We start from the raw sequence: 24,388 nt of genomic DNA, 5'->3' as shown, positions 1-24,388 counted from the left end.
TAAATAAATCATACAGAAGATTATGCATGATCAATGATATATATAACTTTTTGGAACTTTTGGTCCTCAATGCTCTTCAACTTTGTACTTGTTTTAAATTGCGAACGTTTTACATCTGAGCGTCACTGGTTAGTCTTGTGTGCACGAAACGCGCGTCTGACGTATTAAATTTTACACGTGGTACCTTTTGTTAGCTATTATTCGTTTGACTTATATTTTCTTCCATTTATTTGTATTGTAGTCTTGTCATGTAATGTTGTCTTTCTAATGTTATATTTAACATTGCCATAAAAGCAGGAGGTTTGGCATGCCAAAAAAACAGGTTCAACCCACTATTTTGTTTCTGAAAATGTCCTGTACTAAGTCAGGAAAATGGCCATTGTTATATTATAGTTCGTTTATGTGTGTGTTACATTTTAATGTTGTGTTTCTGTTGTGTCGTAGTTCTCCTCTTATATTTGATGTGTTTCCCTCAGGTTTAGTTTGAAACCGGGATTTTTTTCTCAATCAATTTATATAATTATGAATTTCGAACAGCGGTATACTATTGTTGCCTTTATATAATATTTTGAAAGACCTGTCGAAAAATCTAATTAAGCTATTTTGTAACAACAACTGTCATACAAAGCCCGATGAAGAAGGGACAATTGAAAATATACGGGATACAGTAAAAGTGAGATAATTTGTTATAACACCATATATGCTTTTCTCAACATATGTCTCCCAGTTTATACGATATTGCTGAACTTGAAATTCCTATCGTGATTTCCTTGATAGAGGATTACTGCTTACAAGAAAGTTCCAAGTGATAAAGTCCCTTCGATAATTGTATAGACTCGATCACGAGTTGGTTGAAATTTCTGTTATAATGATGACGACTGATATGTTCCTGATGTCCTAACGACACTCTTGACATCTTCTCATCGAATATGAACTACCGGATAATAATTTTAACAAGGTTTTACTTTCATTAGCAACACAAAGGGTTCCATATGTGGAGCAGTATCTGTTTCCCCTTTGTGAGCAGCTGATATCACTCCCATTTTACATTTGGGTTTGTGTTGCTCAGTATTTAGGTTGTTGTGTTTATTGTTGTTTTGTATGCTGTTACTTGTCTTTTAATCGATTTTCCTTTCTTACTATTCTTTTCTTACCCTCATGCCATTTTCTTTTTGATTTTGACAAATGACTTTGTCTATTGATATCTTAAATTTGCATTACTCGTAAAACAGGTGTAAGTGTTATTAAAAGTATATGGATTTAAAAGTGTTATAATACTTCGATTAAAAACTAGTTATTTTTTTCTCTATTTTTTCTTCCAACAAATAGCATTGACACACATACAATACAATACATGTAAGATGTACAAAATCTTTATCATAAAATTGAGAAAGAAAATGGGGAATGTGTCAAAGCGACAACAACCCGACCATAGAGCAGACAACAGCCGGAGGACACCAATGGGTCTTCAATGTAGCGAGAAACTCCCGTACCCGTAGGCGTCCTTCAGCTGGCCCCTTAAAAATATATATACTAGTACAGTGATAATGGACGTCATACTAAACTCCGAATTATACACAAGAAACTAAAATTAAATATCTTACAAGACTAACAAAGGCCAGAGGCTCCTGATTTAGGACAGGCGCAAAATTGCGGCGGGTTAAACATGTTCATGAGATCTCAACCCTCCCCCTATACCTCTAGCCAATGTAGAAAAGTAAACGCATAACAATGCGCACATTAAAATTCAGTTCAAGAGAAGTCTGAGTCCGATGTCAGAAGATGAAACAAAATAAAATAAATAAATTGACAATAATACATAAATAACAACAGACTACTAGCAATTAACTGACAGCTCCAGACTTCAATTAAACTGATTGAAAGATTATGTCTTCATCATATGAATATCAGGCACAATCCCTCCCGTTAGGGGTTTAGTATCATACTATCATAAAATATATGAGAAGAACATAACCCATGTCATAGCAACAACTGTTTTTTTAAATAAATTTGTTTAGTTCCGATACAAAGTCCCTATAAGTGAATCAATAATAAAGGCAAAATATGCAATCTTTAATGACCTGACAACAGTATCGTAACTATATCCCTTCTTAATAAGTCAATTTAAAGGTTTTGTAAGCTTTTGAGGTGAATACTGACATTTTTTTTGTGCTTTTTGTGCTTTGTAAAGAATTTTACCATAAAAGATTGGATGTGACATACCTGAACGTAAAAGATGTCTGCATGTTGAGTTATATTTACGAATTATTTCCTTATACCGATGATAAAATTTAGTAAATGATTTGACTAGTTTGTGATATCGAAAATAATTTTTCAGTAATACATTAGTTTCTCTCGCTAAAATCTAATACGTTGTTACAAACACGAGCGAATCGTACAAGTTGAAATATATAAACACCATAAGATGGTGACAAAGGAACGTCACCGTCTAAAAATGGATAATTAACGATAGGAAATGGCAAATCATCTCTTTTATCATAAACTTTTGTAATAAGCTTCCCGTTAATGATATAGGTATCAAGATCGAGGAAAGGGCAGTGGTCATTGTTAGTATTAGCTTTATTTAAAGTTCAACAGGATAAATTTCTTTAGTATAAATACTGAAGTCGGCATTATAAAGAGCCAATATATCATCCAAATATCTAAAAGTATTGTTAAATTATTGTATCAAATGTTGTTTCGATGGGTCTTTGCTAATTTTAGTGATAAATTGTAACTCATAACAATACAAAAACAGGTCCGCAATAAGTGGTGCACAGTTAGTCCCCATTTTAAGTCTAATCATGAATATCTTACAACTGAGAAAATTTTCTATATATAGAACAGATCAAAAGAAAAAAGTAAAAACAAAATGTAAAAATAAATATGATAAGTAACTTGTCGTATAAGGTTGGAAAATTATATAACTAAAATACATATATATTTCTAAGTAACATAAACTAATGATGAATAAATAAAGATAACTGTACATATTTATTTTGTAACAGCCACTACGAAAGGTAAAGAAAAATACACGGACATTATATATTCTGGAAAATAAATGATTGGTTGATATTCATTATCATATATTAGATAACAGGTTTTCAAAAGCTTTGAATACATTGTCAAATTCAGTTATTTATTTACAGCTACATACTCTTTACTTTGTACAGATCTTTCATCATGATTTTAATTGTTTGTAGTGAGAAATTCTTTTTGAAGCTACTATAATTTTACATATATTGATTAATATAAAGAAAAATCACGTTGTTTGGATTTGGGGGAATATTATGGACAAGACAGCTGTTATCAATATCTTGTAGAATACATTGTACAGTAATATAATTCCAAAATATGTTCTATAGGCTCGTTTTCTGTTTCAAATTATACATAAAGGATCATCAGTAAGTTTAATTTTACATAAACACTGAATTTTTGCAATAATGAAAAGGCTTATCCTGTATTGCAACACCTATCTTTTACATTATTTAATAACTGTGAAATGCAGTCTAAACACATTTTTCCAGTTCAGATTCTGTTTAACTGTCCAGTTGGGATAAAATGATTTCATTTAAGTACAGAAATCAAACCTGTTAATTTTTTACAATGTCCAAAAATACTCGTAGACATTATGGTGTAAAAAGACAAAATAATTTGCGATAACCTTTAGTGAAAGATTTAGAAAATCCATGTTAATATTGTATGTTTACTTAAATTGGTCAATTTAAATTTCTGATCAAATTTTGGTATATTAAATAATTTACAAATCTTAGAACACTTCTGAACCATTCTACATGCAATACAATGTTATTCTATCAACTAGTATTACGATTACATTTTTTTAAGATCATTAAACAGCGTCTTTTTTTCAGAATGATTTCATTTTACAATTTGTCAAGATCTACATATAACTGATACTTAGTATTCTAAAGTAGTTTCTCCCTTAGACAGATTTCTGTCGGGACATAATAGATCTGTACTATATTTATCGCTCCCTAGCCAAATTACATGTATGTTTGTGAAGATAATATTCATTCAAGATATTTTTGTAAACCAGTCTTATACTAATAGTAATCTTTTGCATCAAATGTTTATGATAGGCACAAAAAGAAGTCTAGCGATAAAATAAATAATTCTTATCTTTTTTATTTTTATATTTATTATATTTTCCAACCGGGTGTAGCCGGCTGACATCAACAGGGAAACAAATGATTATCCGTGAAATGTTTACAACTGACGAACTTATGTAATAGTTTATTAATGCTTGATCTACATCTCTTTTTAACTAGTATTTCAATGTGGGTCAAAAGTGTATTTTGATTTAAATTGTCATAATCAATTCTAATAAAGAGTTGTTAAAAACATACTTTTTGATATTAAGTAACGTCTAGAAAACAGAACAATTGTTCAGATATTTCAGCATATTTCCGTCACTTCAAAACTTTCTACTAAATGTCCACCCGTAAGTGACAAGTAAAGAGTGGTTTGATTAGATATATCGTGTTGATACATCATTCCATTTTTGAAATTTGTATATGTATGCAATAACATCTTGACCGCGTGTTGGTTTGATGGTGGTCTAATTGTCAATACTAACATCTCGTTTTGCTGAAGGACTTTGTCAATTGGGAGTTTGTAATCTTTGCCTTCTAATTTTACATCAACTATATCAGTGCCTTCTTCAGTTTCGGAACATAACCCGTTCACTCTTTGGCGTTTGCTAGGACGATTTTGCGAGATGGTAAGTGATTGTGTTTGAATATTAACATTAAAACGGCCACTGTTCTGAGGTGGGTGTTGGTATTGTGGCTTAATGGTAACTGATTTTATCTTGATTAGTTTGTTTGCTTTGATCGAAAAAGTTTCTTCTTGTAAAGTAACCCACTGATTATATGTGTTGTTAGGGACTTTACCTGGATTCAAAATATCGTCAACGGAAATCTCCATCACCCTGGGTCCTTCCCTCGGACGTACCTTAAATTTTCCGCATGATAACAGACTATTCGGAATTGATACGTCTTTCTTAAGAATTTGAAGCTCTTCTTCTTCTGTTAAAATTTCACATGGCATGAAAATTGACGTGTACTCGTCAATGGAAAGTAGAGGGATTGCCATATTGAATAGAATACCATCTTTAAGAAGAACGGCTCTTCTTGATTTTCCGTCGACTTTGATTTTGGAGTTTGTCAGTTTATGATCTACCCACCTAAGAACAGCAAGGATTACACCTACTTCCTGTACACAAAGGTAATCAAACTTTAGAATATCAACTAGGTTTTCTGATGAGAGCAAAAGAAAATCGTCATTTTTCAATACATCGAATGCATTGTCTGCGATGAATCGGAGTGCAGTAGTCTGGATTTTATCCATTGTAAAAACTTTAGCATAATTGAAAAGTGTAAATGCATTGTTAACAGCTAAATTATCTTGTAGATTATTCTCACATTTCGAGATTAATTCTCCGATTTGATACTTCTGAGCAGCATTCAATAAAGGGATTACGGAATCTTTGCTGAGCTGAAGATGATCGGAATATAGATATCTGAAATATATATATATAATAAAACACAATCGTAGATTTGATAATTTTGTTTGTCAGAAAAAGAAATGGAATTCAAATCTGAGCCGTGACAATAAGAACTGTTTCTATTATTTTGTATTGGTAGCTGAAGTAGGACTAATCGTACGTTTCTCAAACAAAAAACAGTTTATAAATTGTCTGCGTTACATTAAGCTACCCCAAGAATCAATCACTAAATCGTTCAAAGACATGCAATTATTAAAACAAACCAACAAAATAAACAGTCTGTAGGACAACAAAATTATCATTGAACACACATATGAAAGGTTCCGGTTTGAACATGTCGTACCTTACAATCTCTATTGCATAAATTTGTTTTGGAATGTTTTCCTAACACAGTGTACAAGCGGACAGTGACACAAAACGGAAGTTGCTGATCTGTCCGACGGCGATCGGCTCGTTGTTTTTAAAAAAAATATAGAATATCAACACAAAGTGTCCCATAATGGATTGTTCAGCAGCTCAAGGTAAGTGAATAACTACAATGATGTATTTTTGACCATTTAAAGCTTATTTTATGCTTTTAGCATCAACCGTCTTTTTAAAATAACTCCTGATCATGAAGAGGGGTCAAAATTTTGCGATTTTTCGAGTCATAAATCTTAACAAAACTCCGAAAATTCAAGATTTTCAAGATTTTTAATCGATACATAGTTGAATAATCATATTCCGCATACACACACAAAAGTTTGGTTCATTTTTTTTTATTATATTGTCACAATTGAATCTTTTCTATTCAAAGTGTACTGTCCGCCTCGTTGCCACCGTATGTTTTCATACTGTCCGATTCGTTGGTCATATTCATGATCGATATCTTAAGCAAAAGTAAGATTGAAACATGCAATTTATCCACATTTAAACTTTATTCAACACAGATACTGTCTTTGATTATATATGGAAAATATTTAAAGATTATATATTCAGCTTGGATCTCGTGTCAATTAAAGGGGGACATTGGTCACTCTTCCAGAACCTTTACTCATGTCTGCTGCTCGTATTCATCGTTTGCGGACCTTGTTGTTAGATTCTCTACCGATATAATATTCTAATAAATGCATGGTGAATTCAGTACACATGTTCCCTATGACATGATCTTTCTAATTTAATGCAAAATTAGAGTTTTGATCCAATTTTACGGCCTAATGAACATAGAAAACGATAGTGCGAGTGGGGCATCCGTGTACTATGGTCACATTCTTGTTTAAAAGTTATTTTAAAACAACAGTAGATGATAGTGAGTGATGCAGCGCACTTAAGAACATCAATTAAATAATGTTTTGCTTATATTTTCAGATATACATGATGAGTACTAGTAATCCTTATAGTTGTACAACATGCTTGTTTTCGTGCAAAATATTTTCCGAAATAATAGACCACAATATAATTCGCCATCCGGAACAAACACTTAAAATAAAGGTTTATATTCAAAATAAATGCATTCTTCAGACGAAAAACTTTTGTGTTATACCAAACCAACTACAAAAGGATGGTTATTACATACATAGTGACAATTATAAGGAAACTCTTAATATAGGAAAAACATGTGATCTTTTGGAAACAGCAAGCACTCTTTTTGAAATTGAAAATGATAACTCGCATGAAATTGGAAGCCCAGTTGCAAAAAGACAAAAAATCTCCACATCAACACCCCGCAAATCTGATATTTCTCATGACCTCAAGGAACAGACAGACGAAGAAATGGAAACTGAAGGAGACAAGAATAAATCATTTTTCGATATCGATGCAGATCTGTCGAGAGAACTTTTGGATCTTTCTATATCGGATGACAATTACATTGACTCTGATATTGAAGAAATGCGGCAATTGCTGCCAATACTTTTTGAAAAAATGAAAACAGTAAATCAAAAATATAATTGACGGACAGACGGACGGACGGACGGAGTGAATGACGAAGTATAGCGGTTACGAGACTTTCTTTCACTTCGATGACGCAGGTTACAATCAAGATATAGATTTAGATATGGTCATAAAAGATTTACTTAAAGCATATGACCAATAAGAGGCGGATCCAGATTTTATAAAAATAAAAGGGGTCCCACTAATGTTTGCATCAAGAATGGAGGAGCGGACACAAAACAAGTTGACTCGCAATCTCTGTAAATTTTAAATGAAATTAAAACCGATAAGGATGGTCTGGGGGCCCACGCCCGTTTTTGTTCAGCTTATGCCATGTTGGTATACGGCGTGTAATGTTTAGAACATAATAATATTTGATAACTTCATTGATTTATATTTGATCAATCGTTCAGCATAATTATCAAAGCATTTATATATATTTTTATCACACATTTTGAACTGATATGTATGCTTTTGCATGGTCAGATAAAGCAGGAAGTTAAAGTTGGCTATTTTCCAATATCCATATCAGCCCCCGAAAATCCATATCAGCCCCCGAAAATCCATATCAGCCCCTGAAAATTGATATCAGCCCTTGAAATCGATATCAGCCTTTGAAAATCGATATCAGCCCTTGAGAATCGATATTAGCTTTTGAAAATCCATATCAGCCCCAGTAAACTTGGAAATATGTGATAAATAGATCATGACATGTCATTTTACATATCGGCCCTGGTTTCAGCCTTCGACCCATATCAAGCCCTCGGGCTAAAGCCCTCTGGCTTGATATGGAAGTCTAGGGCTGATACCAGGGTTGATATGGAAAATGCCATGTAATAATTTAAAATTATCGTGTCCTTTTCTTCACAGACATTTCAAAAGGAAAATACGCTCTTACTTTGCATCCGTGATCAAGTTATGATAAAAAATTTAACAAGAAAGGCTTCACCGCATACTTCATGTTAAATGTGTGTATATAAGTATTCTTACCTCTACTAAGGCAATAGGAAAACAAACTCATGGACCATTCAAGTACACCGTAACTTTTCAATTGATTCTTTTTGACTTGAATTCCAAGCCATGAGATTTGTTTGATTATTGGTGAAATAAGACGCAAACTGGGTGTAAAAAACTATTGTTTTGATTTTCTGTGTCAAACGTTTATGAATATAAAAAAGAAGATTTGGTGTAATTGCCAATGAGACAACTCTAAACAAGAGAACAAATTAAATGACACAGAAATGAACAACTATAGGTCACCGTACGGCCTTCAACAATGAGCAAAGCCCATACCGCATAGTCAGCTATAAAAGGCCTAGAAATAACTTTTGTTGCATGGTTGTATTTTTCATGAAAAGTTATTACCCCTATTTATGTTTTTAAGTGATAAAAATAACAATGTTCCACATGAATGTATGAATAAATATACCATAAAAATCACCTACGTGCCCCATTTTCCTAAAACAAACTAGAGAAACGTATATTAAATTTTCATGTGCATGCATTAACAATGCTTTTTATATGTAATAATCAGTAACATTTTATAAATGTTGATATTTCCTAGGAAATCGGTCATGAATGTGGATAAATTGCATGTTTCAATCTTACTTTTGCTTAAGATATCGATCATGAATATGACCAACGAATCGGACAGTATGAAAACATACGGTGGCAACGAGGCGGACAGTACACTTTGAATAGAAAAGATTCAATTGTGACAATATAATAAAAAAAAAATGAACCAAACTTTTGTGTGTGTATGCGGAATATGATTATTCAACTATGTATCGATTAAAAATCTTGAAAATGTTTGAATTTTCGGAGTTTTGTTAAGATTTATGACTCGAAAAATCGCAAAATTTTGACCCCTCTTCATGATCAGGAGTTATTTTAAAAAGACGGTTGATGCTAAAAGCATAAAATAAGCTTTAAATGGTCAAAAATACATCATTGTAGTTATTCACTTACCTTGAGCTGCTGAACAATCCATTATGGGACACTTTGTGTTGATATTCTATATTTTTTTTAAAAACCACGAGCCGATCGCCGTCGGACAGATCAGCAACTTCCGTTTTGTGTCACTGTCCGCTTGTACACTGTGCCTAAGCATTCTCAAATACTCAGGTAATTAAATTAATGTCGTTGAGTAGTATGCCAACTTCCAAAAAAAGGTTGTCGGCTCTCCGGACGTTCCCAAAGTCCTGCGTTTATCATGCTCGGTCCTTGCTTGAAAGTTGGTAGTATGGGTGTCTTTTTCCATCTTGGATTGTAAATAATAGAATATCAAAGGTCTAGGTTTAAAATTAGCAAATTTTGATAAACAATGCAGATAACTAATCTGAATTTTCATTTATAAAAATTTAACTTATAAGTCTTATATATTTTCAAACGTATATTTTTTTTTTGCTTGAATTTTAGTGATTTAAAAAATTGTATAATTTTTAGAGAAGGTAACTCTGAAAAAGTGCATATTCTGAAGGAATCTAGATTTTTTTTTTATATTTTAGTAATAAAAAAGCACGGTGAACCTATCTTTTCTTTTGATATTTTCAAAGCAGTTTCTAAAAGCAATCTTCTCGTTTTTTAATTTACAATTCTATCCTTTAGTTTAGCTTTTAATTACATAACAATGTCGGTGACTTATCATTTTTATTATATTTTTAAACATATCAAACTATATGCTATGTTTTGGCAAAGCATTAACACATTCTATCGTTTTTAATTTATACTCCTATACAACTTTTAGTTGATTGCAATATGCACTACAATTTGTTTTTTTAGACTTATTTTCCCCTGTGGGATATTTATTTAAAAAAAACCCACTTAATTCGAAGAAAAAATATGAAACAGGTTTTAATGTATATGTACCCGTATAATTTGAAACCCAGTATTGCCAAAAGATACAAATGATCGAATAAAATAAAATTAAGAAACAGTATGTAACTACACACAATTATTATTTTTACATTTGATTGGTTGTATCAACATATTTTAAGACCAAGCATTTCAAAGGCGACATTAATTTCATGTTTAATTCTTTGTTACAATGACAATTGACTACTACTCACTTCAAAAATATTCGAAATATATCCCATGTGATACCTTCGATCCTTATTTCACCTTGACGTAGTGGAAAGCTACCATAAAACATATCTTTGAAAACTGGACTTCTCAAAGCTAGGATCATTTTATGAGCTGGTATGCGTGGTACATTTTCACCTTGAAATGAGAATAGCACATCCGCCATTTGCGCTGTCAGACATATTTTGTCCAATTTATCTGTTACAGTCTCCATTCTTCCATCTTCTTTGAGATGTTTAAGCACACGTTGGTCTTTGAGATTTTTCTATGGGGTAATAAAACGAACTCAGATATGATCTTACAAAATTGTTGTTTGGTTGCTGTCTAATTGACTGACAAAACACGAATCTTCTAATTCATTCCTGATTTGCATATTGTTAGCTTATTATATGTAACGTTTAAGATCTAAATCTAAATTTGATTTATAGAATAACAAATATTCAAATTTAGGAAAATATTAACGAGTGACCGAACAAAACAATACTGTATGCGCAAGATTTAATTATCAGTATATTTCGGTCACGAGTTAAATATTAGTTTGATATTTCAATTCGTGCATTAAGTATTCTTTTGATAAGACTAACCATGAAATACTAGAAGAATATATAGTAAAAAATGTTGTTTTTCGATATTATTGTTGAGAAATTTAAACTAACTCAGATATGATACGTAAAATCTAGAGAACAATTAAGAACAGCAACTGTGGAAGAAAAAATACACCTGCTAAAGAGAACGGTACGAAAAAAGGAAGAGGAAAGTAGATTGATAAAGGCAGTGAGTGTGAAGAAACAAGGAAGCTGATAAAACTGGGAAGGAACAAGGCAGCTGAAGTTAGGATAGAATGAGATCTGGTATCTTTCGTCCCTCTTTTAAGCCATACAGGTTGCAGTTCAAGCTATCATCGGTATATGATGTATTGCTAAACCCAACAAATCCAGCAACATGGGCTTTGATAGATGACATAAAGTGTGTATTTTGCAGTAAGCCACCAAATGTGGACCATATACTATTTTCATGCTTAAGTGCTTTGAAAGACACATGGCAACACGACAAGGTATTGTGAACATTAGCAGACACCATAGAGAGAAACTTCAGGAAGCCCAGAAAGAGCAATAAAGGCCGTACCTTTGGCCTTTTAAAAAAAAAAGGAATTCGAAGGAGAGAAGGGACAGAAGAAGAGTGTGGAAGGCAGTGGTTTACTGGAAACAGCAACCGATTGACACATGTTGGTATATCTGAAGCAGAAGTTACATTTCCGGCCGCAGATTGCAGCCACAAACCTGACATCGTCATTTGGTCAGCCTCAACAAAACAGGCAATTATGCTGAAACTATAGGTGCAATTGGAAGAACGAATAGAAGATGCCAACGAAAGAAAGAGATTAAAGTATCAAGACGTACTTGCAGAATGGAGAGACAATGGATGGAGGAATTAGTTATTTCTACCTTGAGTGGGAAGCAAAGGGTTTGTTGGAAGTCTATGTGGTAGGCATAAGAATCGCTTGGTTTTGTTGGAGGTGAAAGAAGCAAACTGATTGGTAACTTGTGCCATAAGTTAGTGACATCATCAATGTGCATGTTGCGGTAAATTTCTGTGCAATGGAAACAGTAAAGTGTAGAGGCATGGATGGATAGCCAAGAAGTTTCGGGCTAGGACTTGATCACCCCAGTCGGTGAACACTCTGGATGTTGTAGTGGACAGCACTGAATCAGCCGATGAAGAATTTACATGAACAGGGAACCTCGCATTTTTCTAACAGGATGTGTTAAGGTACAATTGTGTGATACAAAACTTATCCAAGAATTCAAGAATACACTCTGTATACTTTGACCGTCCATAAAGAACCATATGAAGCAAATGACCGAACAATAAATTATTCAAATCTTAATTCAAGTTTAAAGTCGATATTCAATAAACTACAAAAACACAAGCTTAAGGGAGCTTTTCAAATCGACTGAATAACAAAATTTATACACACATATAAAATGAATGAAAACAATTTAAGTTTGAATATACAGTGAATTGTAAGATTTATGTTAGACTCAGACCGACGTCCGTACTCTTTTCAACGTCAGTTTCTCAAATTGACGGCCGTTTCTCAAATCCACGTCCAAATTTGACTGTCACATTCTCAAATTGACGTCCAATTTTTTGATACTCTAATCGACGTCCGATGTCACGGCATGTATTGACAAAACTACGCCCGATTGATTGTAGTTGTCTTTAATCGATGTTCAATATCAATAAATATTTTTTTATAATTGTTTACACTCATACATGTACATGTTTTGTAGGGTTCAAACATTTATACATACTTTCTATATAGTGTTTTTCAACCCGAAATAGGTATCGTGCACATTAAAGTTAATCGAATCGACCTGCATAGTAGTGTCTAAATCGAATCGATCTACATAGTAGTAATCTCTAAAAATAAAATATGATATCACACCCTGTTTACATATTTAGTCTAGAATGTTATACATCTTTAAAAAAAACAACTTTTTTTTTTGTCACACATAATATGTTTAAAGGTCTAAAGGTTTCAGCTGCTCTAGGTTCTGGCCAATTTTGTATACTGTGTCCAAAACGGATGCTGATCAGAGAAGCTAAAAAATGGATGTCGATAAGAGATTCCAACAAATGGACATCTATTAGATAGGCATAAAAATGGCCGTAGATTTGGAAGGATATTTTATTGTGATGCCAGATTTGGACGTCGATTTGAGGAAGGGACGTCCATTAGAGACCGGATGTCGATCTGAGTCTTACATATATAAAAGGTGGCACAAGTTAGAAACATAAGCACAGCTGATACTACAGAATATAAAATAAATCTTAAAACGTAAGCATAAAAGCACTATATGCATACACTGCACTGGCATAAGCTGTTATTTGGATCCCATGTTTTATAGATATACGAAGATATGGTATAAGTGCCAATGAGACAACTTCCCATCCAAATAAAAGATATAATAAACACGTGAAAGCTCTCTCACAGGCAAACAGCCTATAATTGAAAAATATAAGGGCATACACCACAAGCACGGGGACACATTTTTTTTTTATTCACATGAATTGGTAAAAAATGTATCCATTCGACAGTGGCGAGGCAGCTCATTTCAGACTTGTGAAGCATTATAGTAAAACGATCTTAAACCATACCTGGTAGTTCTGACTCTCGTAAGTTCTGGCTCTAGATCTTCTGTTTCTATTGATCTAAAATTACACTTCTGAATTTTAATAATAACAAAATCATGAAGATAACTTGGACTTTTATTTTAATGTTTCTGTTGAAATAGCTTTTATTCTTCTTATTTTTAAGACGGTAATTTTGACTTTTCTAGCAGTTCTTCGTATGAACTGTTCAAATCTTCATAGATAAATCTAAAGACCCTTTCTTGAAAATTTTCAATCATAAAAGACGTTATTTCGTTACATTGTGCCAAATTACTGGACACTAGCTATATTTGAAAGAATGAATGAAAAGTATTATGCTAATCTACCTATCTATACCTAGATATGGTATGGTTGCCAATGAGACAACATTCCGCAATAGACAAAATGACACAGAAATTAACAATTTTTGGTCAACCCACGGCATTCAACAATGAGCTGAGCCCATACAGCAAAGTCAGCGATAAAAGGTCCCGAAATGACAAATGTAAAACATTTCAAACGAGAAATGGATACCGGCTTAATTTATGTGCAAAATAATGAACGAAAAACAAATATGTTACACAGCAAAACAAACGACAATAACTGAATTACAGGATCCTGAAATGGGAGGGGCGCATAGATAATGTGGTGGGTTTCAACTCTTGTAATTGCGCTAACCCTTCCCTTACCTTGGCAGTGGTGTAACAGTTCATCTAAAAAATTAGCTTTGAATCAGTTTAATTACGATCTGTAGCTTGCCTGTCAGTATGAATGCTATTAATCCTTTGTTTATTTAGGTATCGTTATCATTTTTATTAACTGTCTTTATTCTACATTGCCTAAAGGTATAGGGGAGTGTTGAGATCTCAAAAAAACATTTTTAAACCCAGCCATATTTCTGCGCCTATCCTAAGTTATGAGCCTCTTGTCTTTGTTAGTCTTGTATGTTTTTTTTTTAAAAATTTTAGGTCATTCATATGTTTTTGAGTTTATTATGACGTCAATTTTCAATGAACTAATATATATTTTTATTTATGGGTCAGCTGAGGCCCACCTCCGGGTGCTGGATTTTCTGGCTGGGTTGAAGACCCATTTGTGGCCTTCGGCTGTTATCTGCTCGTTGCTTGGGTTGTTGTCTCTTTGACATATTCCCCATTTCCATTCTTAATTTTATCTTTTCATTGCTGTTTATAATTTTTCCCAATGTTGAAAGAATGTCATATTTTGCTATTATATATGAAAGTTATTTCTTGACCACTGTAGATTACGTGGATATGCTTTCATATAAATTAGGATAATCTAATTAAACCCGATGTGATATTGCACGAGAATAAAAACAAATGACGGTGTTTATAATCATTATACTATGTAATACTCATATCTACGGTTTATTGATACTGCACCCAGAAAAAATATCCTGAACTGAATTAATCAAATTACATATAATTTAGAAAATCTGAATTCTCCTCTTGACTGTGTGTCCGGACTCAAGTTCCATTTGTTAAATGCCATTACAGGGAAATCTAGAAAACAACAAACAAAAGACATTTCAAAAATAATTCTAAAATAAAATGTTATTTCCTTAATGACATTCCAATTTAAGTATCGATAACGCTTATAATATAGTATAATGTGGATGCTTTGTTAAACATTTGTCTATAAACTTCAGATATTACATCAATAAAGATGTCAATCATTATCATTTCAATACTTAATGAATGCACCGCAACATAGATTTTAAAAAGCAGTATGATATTTGCTTATATGTCTTAAATAAAAAAACACTACTTCACTACCAATCCTAGCCTATAGACAAAAAAAGATACAACTTATAATTAAAAGTGTACCATAGTATTAGACATGTTCACCATAAGCCGATACCGAAACCGAAACCGATACCGAAACCAAAATAGTTGTTAATATAATTGACGGTACCCATTTTCCTGCACCAGATGCGCATTTCGACAATACATGTCTCTTCAGTGATGCTCGTGGCCAAAATATTTGAACTCCAAAGCTTATATAAAAGATGAAGAGCTATAATCCAAAAGGTTAATAGGTAAATGGTAAATGTTAATTATGTTAATTAACCTTTTACTTTACTACATTGTTTCAAATTTGAATACACTAGATGGAGTATTAATTTATACATCAATTCACAATAATCTATCAAAAAATCTTTAAATTTAACTATTATTGAATACATTTATCCAACTAATATACACTTTCAGATGTTTATGCAATCTATTCATGATGTACTTTAATCATGACGCTTTTCGTCGTAGGGAAAGAGCTGCAAATAATATTGAACCACAGATGCAATATTGTTCCGACAGGGTCTACAAAGAGAACCTATCATTTTATAAATTTTCATTCATGTGCAAATATGCATTGATCACGAATTATTGCCTTTGATTGCGTAGCTGCCATATAGTACACAGTGTTGCAATAGGATATTAAGATGGATATCTGTTAAGTAACAATCACCAGGAAACGGTAATATGTCCTGTGGACCGATCGCACCTATATTAAGGTGAATTGGGCTCGAAAGTCTTTTCTTCATCAAATGAATTGGGAAGCTATTCAAAATAACAAATCAGTGTGTGCATTTTCATTAGCCTTTTTGTTCTAATTAATAGAAAGCTGTGGAATTTTACGAAATTAATGAAAGAGCTTTTCTTATTTTCATTTTGCAATGTGTTGTTGTTCTTTTATTTAAAAGTAACGTTTGTCTATATGTGTCAATTGATCATTAATTATTAATTAGTTCTTGCTGAAAATAATCTTAATATTTTCGTAAGTTTGATAATTTCATTTTTAATATGTCAATCTTACTAACCATTTGTTTAGTTTCTTCTTTTTCAATCTAGAAATACAGTGGCAATTGCAAAATCACACCAGTAATTATAGTCGATAAGATATTGCATATATTGTAGAGCTATGAACCGTTCTTTCCCTTCGACGACACTTACAGGATTAATTTACATCATAAATAAATTTGTATCCACAACTCAATTGTATATTACTTGCATGAGTGTATTTAATATTCGTTGAATTTAACTTTATTTTTTGATAGATTCATGTTAAATTGTTGAATTGAAGCAATGCTCCATCTAGTGTATTAAAATCTCAAACAATATAATGGAGTAAAATGGTTGAGTTAATTAAACATTATAAACATTTACCATTTATCTCACTACTATTTTTGGTATCGGTATCGGTATCCGTTTCGGTTTCGGCTTATGGTGAACATGTCTATTATCAATGTGTTTTCAACTGACCGGGCGAAGCTTACGTTTCATAAGAACAGTCTATTTGAAGATGTGTGTGATTGCCGTTATAATTATTACTGATTTCTAATAACCTTTTAGTGTCACAAAAATATAATAGAATAACGTCATATGCAGATTTTGCAACAGCTGTTGTTATAGTTTTACTTTCATATCCACATATTACAAAATGTGACAATTTTTCCATGTTTTTAAACTTCGCTTTTCAAGAAAGTTAATGCTTGCGTCTCATTATTTATTTTGCAAGTACACATATAGTGTTTACATATTTTATCCGAATCAATGACCATAACTGGACACTTCATTGATGAGTTTATCCCAAAACACTTGTCTATAGAGTGACTGGTATATAATGACCCAACTGTTAAAGTCCGCCCCGTCAAGTGAAATAAATCAAGGAATACAAGAAACGTTGTTACCGCCGTATTTCCGTCTTTTTTTCTACCGCTATTTTCAGCATTCATTATATCATTCATTGATCCATGTCATGGTATGAAGCTATGTCTGACCCATAATACCGCGTGTCATGTTTTCATGTCCCTAAAAACTTGTATCTTCAAAATGTCATGCACATGGTTATGTTTGAAATTTTATTCACTTGTAGTCAAAAAACATTGACATTGAATATGATAAAATAATCAATAGCTCACAATAAATAGTGTTTGTCAAAGCAGGTTGCACTGGTAAATGAAGAACTTTATACCCTTCAGGAAAACATGGTTTTATGAATTGTTGAGTCTAAATATTTGATCTGTTTCGTGTAGCGAAATCATTGCAAGACTGAAGATGAATATGAAGTTTGTAGAAAAGGGGCACACAATGACACTATTCATACCTTGTTGTTAGGCATAAGAACAAGTTCGATATTCTATGGTGTAATTATGATACTATTGATAATTGAAGTTCTACTTCTATTTCATTCAACTGATAAAAAGAGAAACAACAAAAATACCGACCCCCCCCCCCCCCCCCAAAAAAAAGCCTTTTTATCAAATGGCAAAATCATAAGCTTAAGCACCTCAAACGAAAGAAAATCAATTGTCATATTCCTTAATTAGTACAGGCATTTCCTTATGTAATATGAAAATCTAAAATGGATGAATATTGATTACCTATCATTTTTACTAAACAGGAATGTCGAAAAATAACCTACCACTGATAACAGGTCTTTGCAGATAACTTTTAAAAATGTTTAATGGGTGAAATGCATTACATACATTAAATCATATTAAAAACATACCCGAAAAGGCGCCAGAGTGTTAACAGTAGAAACTCGTGAAAGAGTTGAAATATCTATCCTGACTATTATCTCCAATAAATTTACTTACACTGCTGTTGTTTTTTATTACAAAGTAAAATTCCAAAATAAGAAATTGTTGTTGCACTCATTATCTGTGTAGGACAAGTGATATATCGATTGTAAAATGGGCCAAGTATTGACGTCATGTAAAAAAATCATACAAATACTAATGATAACATCGTAAATGAAAATATAAAATTCAAAAATGAGAATAAAACACACACCAAGAGACGCACATGTGCTTCAATGGAGTAAGTAATATATCTATTCAAGTTTCTGATAACTATACTGAGAATAATCAATTGAAGATAAATAACGATATGAAACTCAATAAATATTGTTATATAAAACTGTGTAAACTTTAAAAATGTTTTATTGTATGGAAGCCGACGAGGGCCGTATTGAAATAAAATGCGTAAAAATTGCCTCTTTATGTTGTAAGAACGACATTTCTGTATCATCTTATCACTTCATCTGTCGTCATAACAACAAAAAATAAATGCACATCTAGATGAAATCTAGTCTTTTATGATTTTAAGGACTATTAACACGTTTTTAGTTTTGAACTTTTCTCTTTTATCTTAAGAACTGCAAACAGTTATAATTTTACACAGATATCACTTGTAATGCAAAGTTTTCATGAAAACAGCCGAATTTCTGCATACACAACTTATCAGGACCATGTGTATATTAATTTTATCAGATATATAATAAATATGTTGTTCACAAATCGTGGAGCAGCAAGCGATACAATTATAATCTTAAGTTCGGTTATAATAAGACGGATACCTACAATACAAAAAAATAAAAATAAATACAATAGTATTGATTTATTTCAGACTTGGTAAACATTTAATTATTGTATAAAAGGAGAAAATTATTTAAAGTAGCACAAAACAAAGATTTTTCATCCCCAATCAGACATCTTTAAACTGATGTAATTCCACTCATCTTTCTTTAAATTTTATAAATGAGGTACCAAAAGAAAGAAGAAGGATTAATCTTTTAAATTGTGATAATTTCGTTATGACATAATTATTACATAATTAATTGTTATGTAATTAGTTGCCATATTGTGATGTCCATACTTGAATGAATTTAGCTTCTTTGTTATTCATAGCTTCCCAAAATATTTTAAAGATTCTTGCACCACACAGTTTGACCTCCAAAACTGTTTCTCAGATGTTTCCTATTGTATTTCATTCTCTAATAAATCTTCAATGAAGTTTGCAATATCAATTCATAAGAGACCACTAAATTCAATTGGGTATAAAATTTGTTCTATTGATGTTTTTGGAAATCTGAGACACAGTTTTGGAGGTCAAGCTGTGTTGTACAGGAATCTATAAAATATTTTGGGATGCTATGAAGAACAAAGACGCTAAATTCATTCAAGTATGGACATCACAATATAGCAACTAATTATATAATAATTAATTATGTAATAATTATGTCATAATGAACACAATTCGAAAGATTAATCTTTCTTCTTTCTTTTGGTACTTCATTTATAAAATATAAAGAAGGATGAAGTGAATTACATCAGTTTAAAGTTGTCTGATTGGGAGTGAAAAAATCTTTCTATTGTGCTACCTTAAGGGAGCAAATAAAATAATTCAATCGAAACCACTTGCAAAAGAAGACAAAAAAGACTAAAAGAAAAACAAGACATTTGACAGATTACGACGGGTACCAAATGTTGTGGAAACTCTGCTTACTGTTCCGGAATTATGAGATCATCCTGGCTTATTTATGGGGTTCATGGTGTTCAGTTGAAGTAGTCTGTGTTGTGCATTGTATAATGTCCTCTGTCGTTTATCGGGGTTTTATTTGCCGACGTATTGTCTTTTTATCTTTGATTTTTTTAGATTCCAATAACCCTTTGGTATTGTCAGCCTCTCTTTTTTAATTGGTATTTCTATTGATGTTTACAGTAGAAGGTTACGAAGAGCCAAATGTGCAGGAGGAAACGATAAAAACGGTGGCTATGTATTGTTCTACCAAATATAACATAATAATAAACTTTATAAACTAAAGTACATTGTATATGCATATTTATGCCTACCATCATTGAATTGATGCCTTGTTTCACGTACAATGGATTAGCCTTAGTACTTTGTGTTAATATATTTATTTGTTGTTCGACCTGTTAGTCAAATGCTTTTTGTTAAAATACATTTTTTCCACTTTTTTTTTGTCTATTGGAAAATGTTGTCTGTGCTGTGTTAAGACCGATCTACCAAGCAATTTGTTTTTCATGCACACGTATAAAATTGCCTTTTTTATTATAGTTTTTAACTATGTTTTCAATTTAAACACATAAAGACAGAGCAACAGGAAAAAAACTGGAGCTAATCTCAGGTGCATTGAAAGGGTAAACAGATATAGCGTCAATGCAAGTTTGTTTCCTCTTTATTTAATATCGCGTTACGTCCTTTAGTAATATATATGTTCCGGACCATATGAGTATTTGGACCATACGCGTATGGTCATGACCATATGGGTATATACTCAAATGGTCCGACCATATGCGTATAGTCCGACCGTACGCGTTTGGTCGGGATAATTAACATGTTTACTCTAAATACTTTTTAATTCTTCATAAGGTATTACCCTTCTAGTTGTCACGTCGTTTAAAAGGTCATTTGATTATATTTTATAATAAAAAAGATAATCTAAACATCACTTTGTAGTTTTACAATTAATTTTTTTTTCACTTTTTGTAAGTACAATAAGAAAATGTCAAAATAAAATGCACATATTGTAAAAGGAAGCTTTTTTACATTACGTATACCGGTGGTTGACAGGGCGTCTATTTATTTTATAAACCACGTTTATTGTGAAATGTAGATGACATCATCGGCACGGACCACAGTTTATATAAGTTGTCTTGTGAATTCGTGTACTGTAGTAATATTACGATATTGGAGATCTATATTTTTGTTAAACACCGTAGACACATTGGAATAGCCCGAGACCTCGGTATCACTGCACGCAGCTGCAAAGAAGCCTCACTTTTAGAGGTGTAACTGAATAGGAACGTGGAAAACCAAGACATGCAAATTCAGAAAAAGCTACGGTACCGTGTGGAAGTAAATGTCACCCTAAGCATACATGCAGGTATACAATAAGCGATGAAAACTATGATCAACTTACTGTAGTATCTATATTTAATTTTTATAATAAATGTAGCCTTTGCATTATAAAAATAATACGTTTCTATGTAAATATCATTGGTTTTTTTAAGATGAAGTTTATTGTACTATTATTGAAACGTTTCAAATGCATATTTGAATTAATACCTATATGGTCCAAATACTCATATGGTCCGGCCCGTTAATAACAAAACGAGTATATACTCATATGGTCCGACCATACGCGTATGGTCGGACCATATGAGTACACGCATATGGCCGTGACCATACTAGTATGGTCCAAATACTCATGTGGTCCAGAACATATACATTGGTTAAAACTTTTTTTGATGAAAATGCATTTGAAAGTCTTCAAAGGACAACACGTCTGGATAAATGAAGATCAACAAATAAAAATAACTCTCCATTTCTGGAAAAAAAATCAGTTTGAAAGTGGGCCGACAGATACCAGAGGGACATTCAAATAATAGATCGAAAATAAACTGACAACGCTATGGCTATAAAAAGGAAAAGACAAACAGACACCTAATGGTACACAAGAAAGGAGACCAAAACTTAATAAATTATTAATAAGATTAACATCACAGGTGTATTCAAAGTAATGTTATTTTCTGACCTGTGATTTTTCAGCATATTTCATGATATATTTTGAAGCCTGTGGTATATTAGCCAACCGGATGATGGTTATGGTAGAAACATCGACAAAAAGTTACTACATTTTGCTTTGGATGCTTTTGTAATTCAAGTTTCATTAACATAGGGAAAATTGTGTACCTGTTTCAAACATTGCTGAATGCATGCAGTAAGAAACAACGAAATCATTTTAGTGGCAGGTTGCGCTAAAGTCAGTTACATATATTTAGTGTTCTATATGAAACACTGAATCACTTATATGCATGCTAGATATGTTTCAGTATAGGAAACAATCTGTGTTTCTATTCATTCATCTGCTGATATTTGTTGTTGGCTTTCCATGTATGCTATTCCTATGTTAGCCAGCCCAGTAGTCAGCACTTGTGTGAGTTGATAGAATATCAATTATATGGTCATAAGTTTCCTGTTTACATAACTATGAATTTTTGGAAATATTAAGGATTTTCTGTTCCCCGGCATAGAGTACCTTAGCCGCATTTGGAATAACTTATTGGAGTTTTGGGTCCTCAATGCTCTTCAACTTTGTACTTATTTGGCTTTATAACTATTTGGTCTGAGCGTCACTGATGATTCATATGTAGATGAAACGCGCATCTGGCGTATTAAATTATAAGCCTGGTACCTGTCATAATCAATTATAGAAACATCGACCGAAAATTACTACATTTGGCTTTGGATGCTTTTGTAATTCAACATTGTCGGCATTCTTATTTTTTGTTGTTGATAAAGTTGAGTAAGAGTCCACAACATTAGTTTAACTACATTATCTGTATGAAGAATCAATAAAAGATTATTATGTAGAATCATAGTGAAATCTGTGTTAATATGGTCCAAGAAAACGGATATCTGTACAAACTGCCTTTTTGGAATACATGAAATATACATGTGTGCCCTTATCAATAAACATTTTTACAATGCTATACATGACCTTTTGGCAATTATACTTCTTAAAAAAATAAAAATAAAAGTATAATGAACTTTGTAATCGTCGAATGACTATTTTATAAAGTTGATTCAAAATATGTTACCAATAAAGACAATTTAAAATTGTTCACTTTTATCCTTGTCCTGTAAAAGTCTTTTTTTAAACGATTGTATGATTTAGTGCTTTTTTATTATTTATTTATGTATTTCTTTGTCTGAGTGTTCTTGCATTTATTGGAACTGTATTCCCATCACGTAAGGTTGTCATTTTAGCGGTATGTTTAACATTGCCTTAAAAAGCAAAGTTTGGCTAGCCACAAACCAGGTTCAACCCATCATCTTTTCCTAAAATGTCTTGTACCAAGTTATAATTAGGAATATGGCAGTTGTTATCGAATAGTTCGTTTCTATGTATGTTGCATTGTCGTTTGTTTTTTGTTGTACTTAAGTGTTATGTTGTTTTGTTGTTTTCCTCTTATAGTTGATGTGTTTTAAGTTTGTAACTCGGTTTTGTTTTTGTTTTTCTCTTAATCGATTTATGAATTTTGAAAAGCGGTTTACTACTGTTGCCTGAAGGTATAAAACATTTTATCGCAGACGCGTTTTTGTTATTAATTTGTTTCTTGGTATCTTTACCTCAGACAGGGATACATATTCGATACACCTACATCAGATGAGACTAAACTTTTTGCAAAGATCTATGCACTGAATCATTATAATGGTGGTGATGGACAGATATCCGTGTAGAAAAGAATGAATGCAGTATGGAGAAAGAATTGAAATCAAGCCTACTATGAATTTTGTTTAATAATCATAATCTGGAAATATCCTTTGAGAAATCTGACGAGGGCATCGTGTAACAAACTAATGACATACAAAGCCTGATTGAGACTAACAATTAACAGTATATATAAACAAATCTTAAAAGATCTTATGAGAATTCTGACAAGGACATCTTGTTTTTACAACTGTAATATAAAGTCTGATGGAAACGGGAGCATTGTCAGTATACATTAACAAACAGGTACAGGGCAAGGCAAAGTAATTGTAAGATCATTGGGTATAAAATTATAAATGTTCAAAACAAATATCATCAATCTAATACGATATTCAAGAGCTTGTATTTCCTATCCCGATTTCTTTGAAAGAGGGTTGCTACTACTTAGTAAGCTATTAACCCACGTGTTCCCTGTTGTGAATAAGAAGTCGTTATTTTGAAAATTTTACGAACGCTATCCCAAGTTTGTTGACCGTTATGGAAAATCTGTTTCACAGATGACGACGGCTATGTTTATCGTTTTTACCACCACGTCCTCTTTTCTACGAATTTGACTTATAGAATTACGTATCACCGGGTTTGTACTTACATGAACGTTGCGACGGGTTGCAC

General features: G+C 32.3%; 1 protein-coding gene and 1 long non-coding RNA gene across 2 annotated transcripts; one reads left to right on the top strand and one right to left on the bottom strand.

Moving 5' to 3' along the window:
* Positions 1–3,864: 3,864 nt before the first annotated feature.
* On the bottom strand, positions 3,865–15,193 carry LOC139485262 (BTB/POZ domain-containing protein 2-like). The gene is made up of 4 exons (XM_071269570.1): positions 15,116–15,193; positions 13,682–13,735; positions 10,507–10,784; positions 3,865–5,542 (listed from the first exon to the last, which is right to left on the bottom strand). Exons 1-4 carry the CDS (start codon positions 15,185–15,187, stop codon positions 4,417–4,419), a joined length of 1,530 nt encoding a protein of 509 aa, XP_071125671.1. The 5' UTR covers positions 15,188–15,193; the 3' UTR covers positions 3,865–4,416.
* On the top strand, positions 5,948–7,637 carry LOC139485263 (uncharacterized). The gene is made up of 2 exons (XR_011655285.1): positions 5,948–6,048; positions 6,875–7,637. It is a non-coding gene; the product is annotated as an uncharacterized lncRNA (long non-coding RNA).
* Positions 15,194–24,388: the final 9,195 nt, after the last annotated feature.

Source organism: Mytilus edulis, chromosome 8 (assembly GCF_963676685.1).
Source record: "Mytilus edulis chromosome 8, xbMytEdul2.2, whole genome shotgun sequence".
Taxonomy (NCBI): Eukaryota; Metazoa; Mollusca; class Bivalvia; order Mytilida; family Mytilidae; genus Mytilus; species Mytilus edulis.
This window is presented reverse-complemented; position numbering and strand designations above follow the sequence as displayed.

Coding starts and splice junctions, on each gene's coding strand:
- LOC139485262 (XM_071269570.1), bottom strand. CDS start 15,187: ATGGCATTTAACAAATGGAACTTGAGTCCGGACACACAGTCAAGAGGA. Junction 13,736..15,115: donor TCAGATTTTCTAAATTATAT/GTAATTTGATTA, acceptor GTGTAATTTTAG/ATCAATAGAAACAGAAGATC. Junction 10,785..13,681: donor ACGAGAGTCAGAACTACCAG/GTATGGTTTAAG, acceptor ATTACCCCATAG/AAAAATCTCAAAGACCAACG.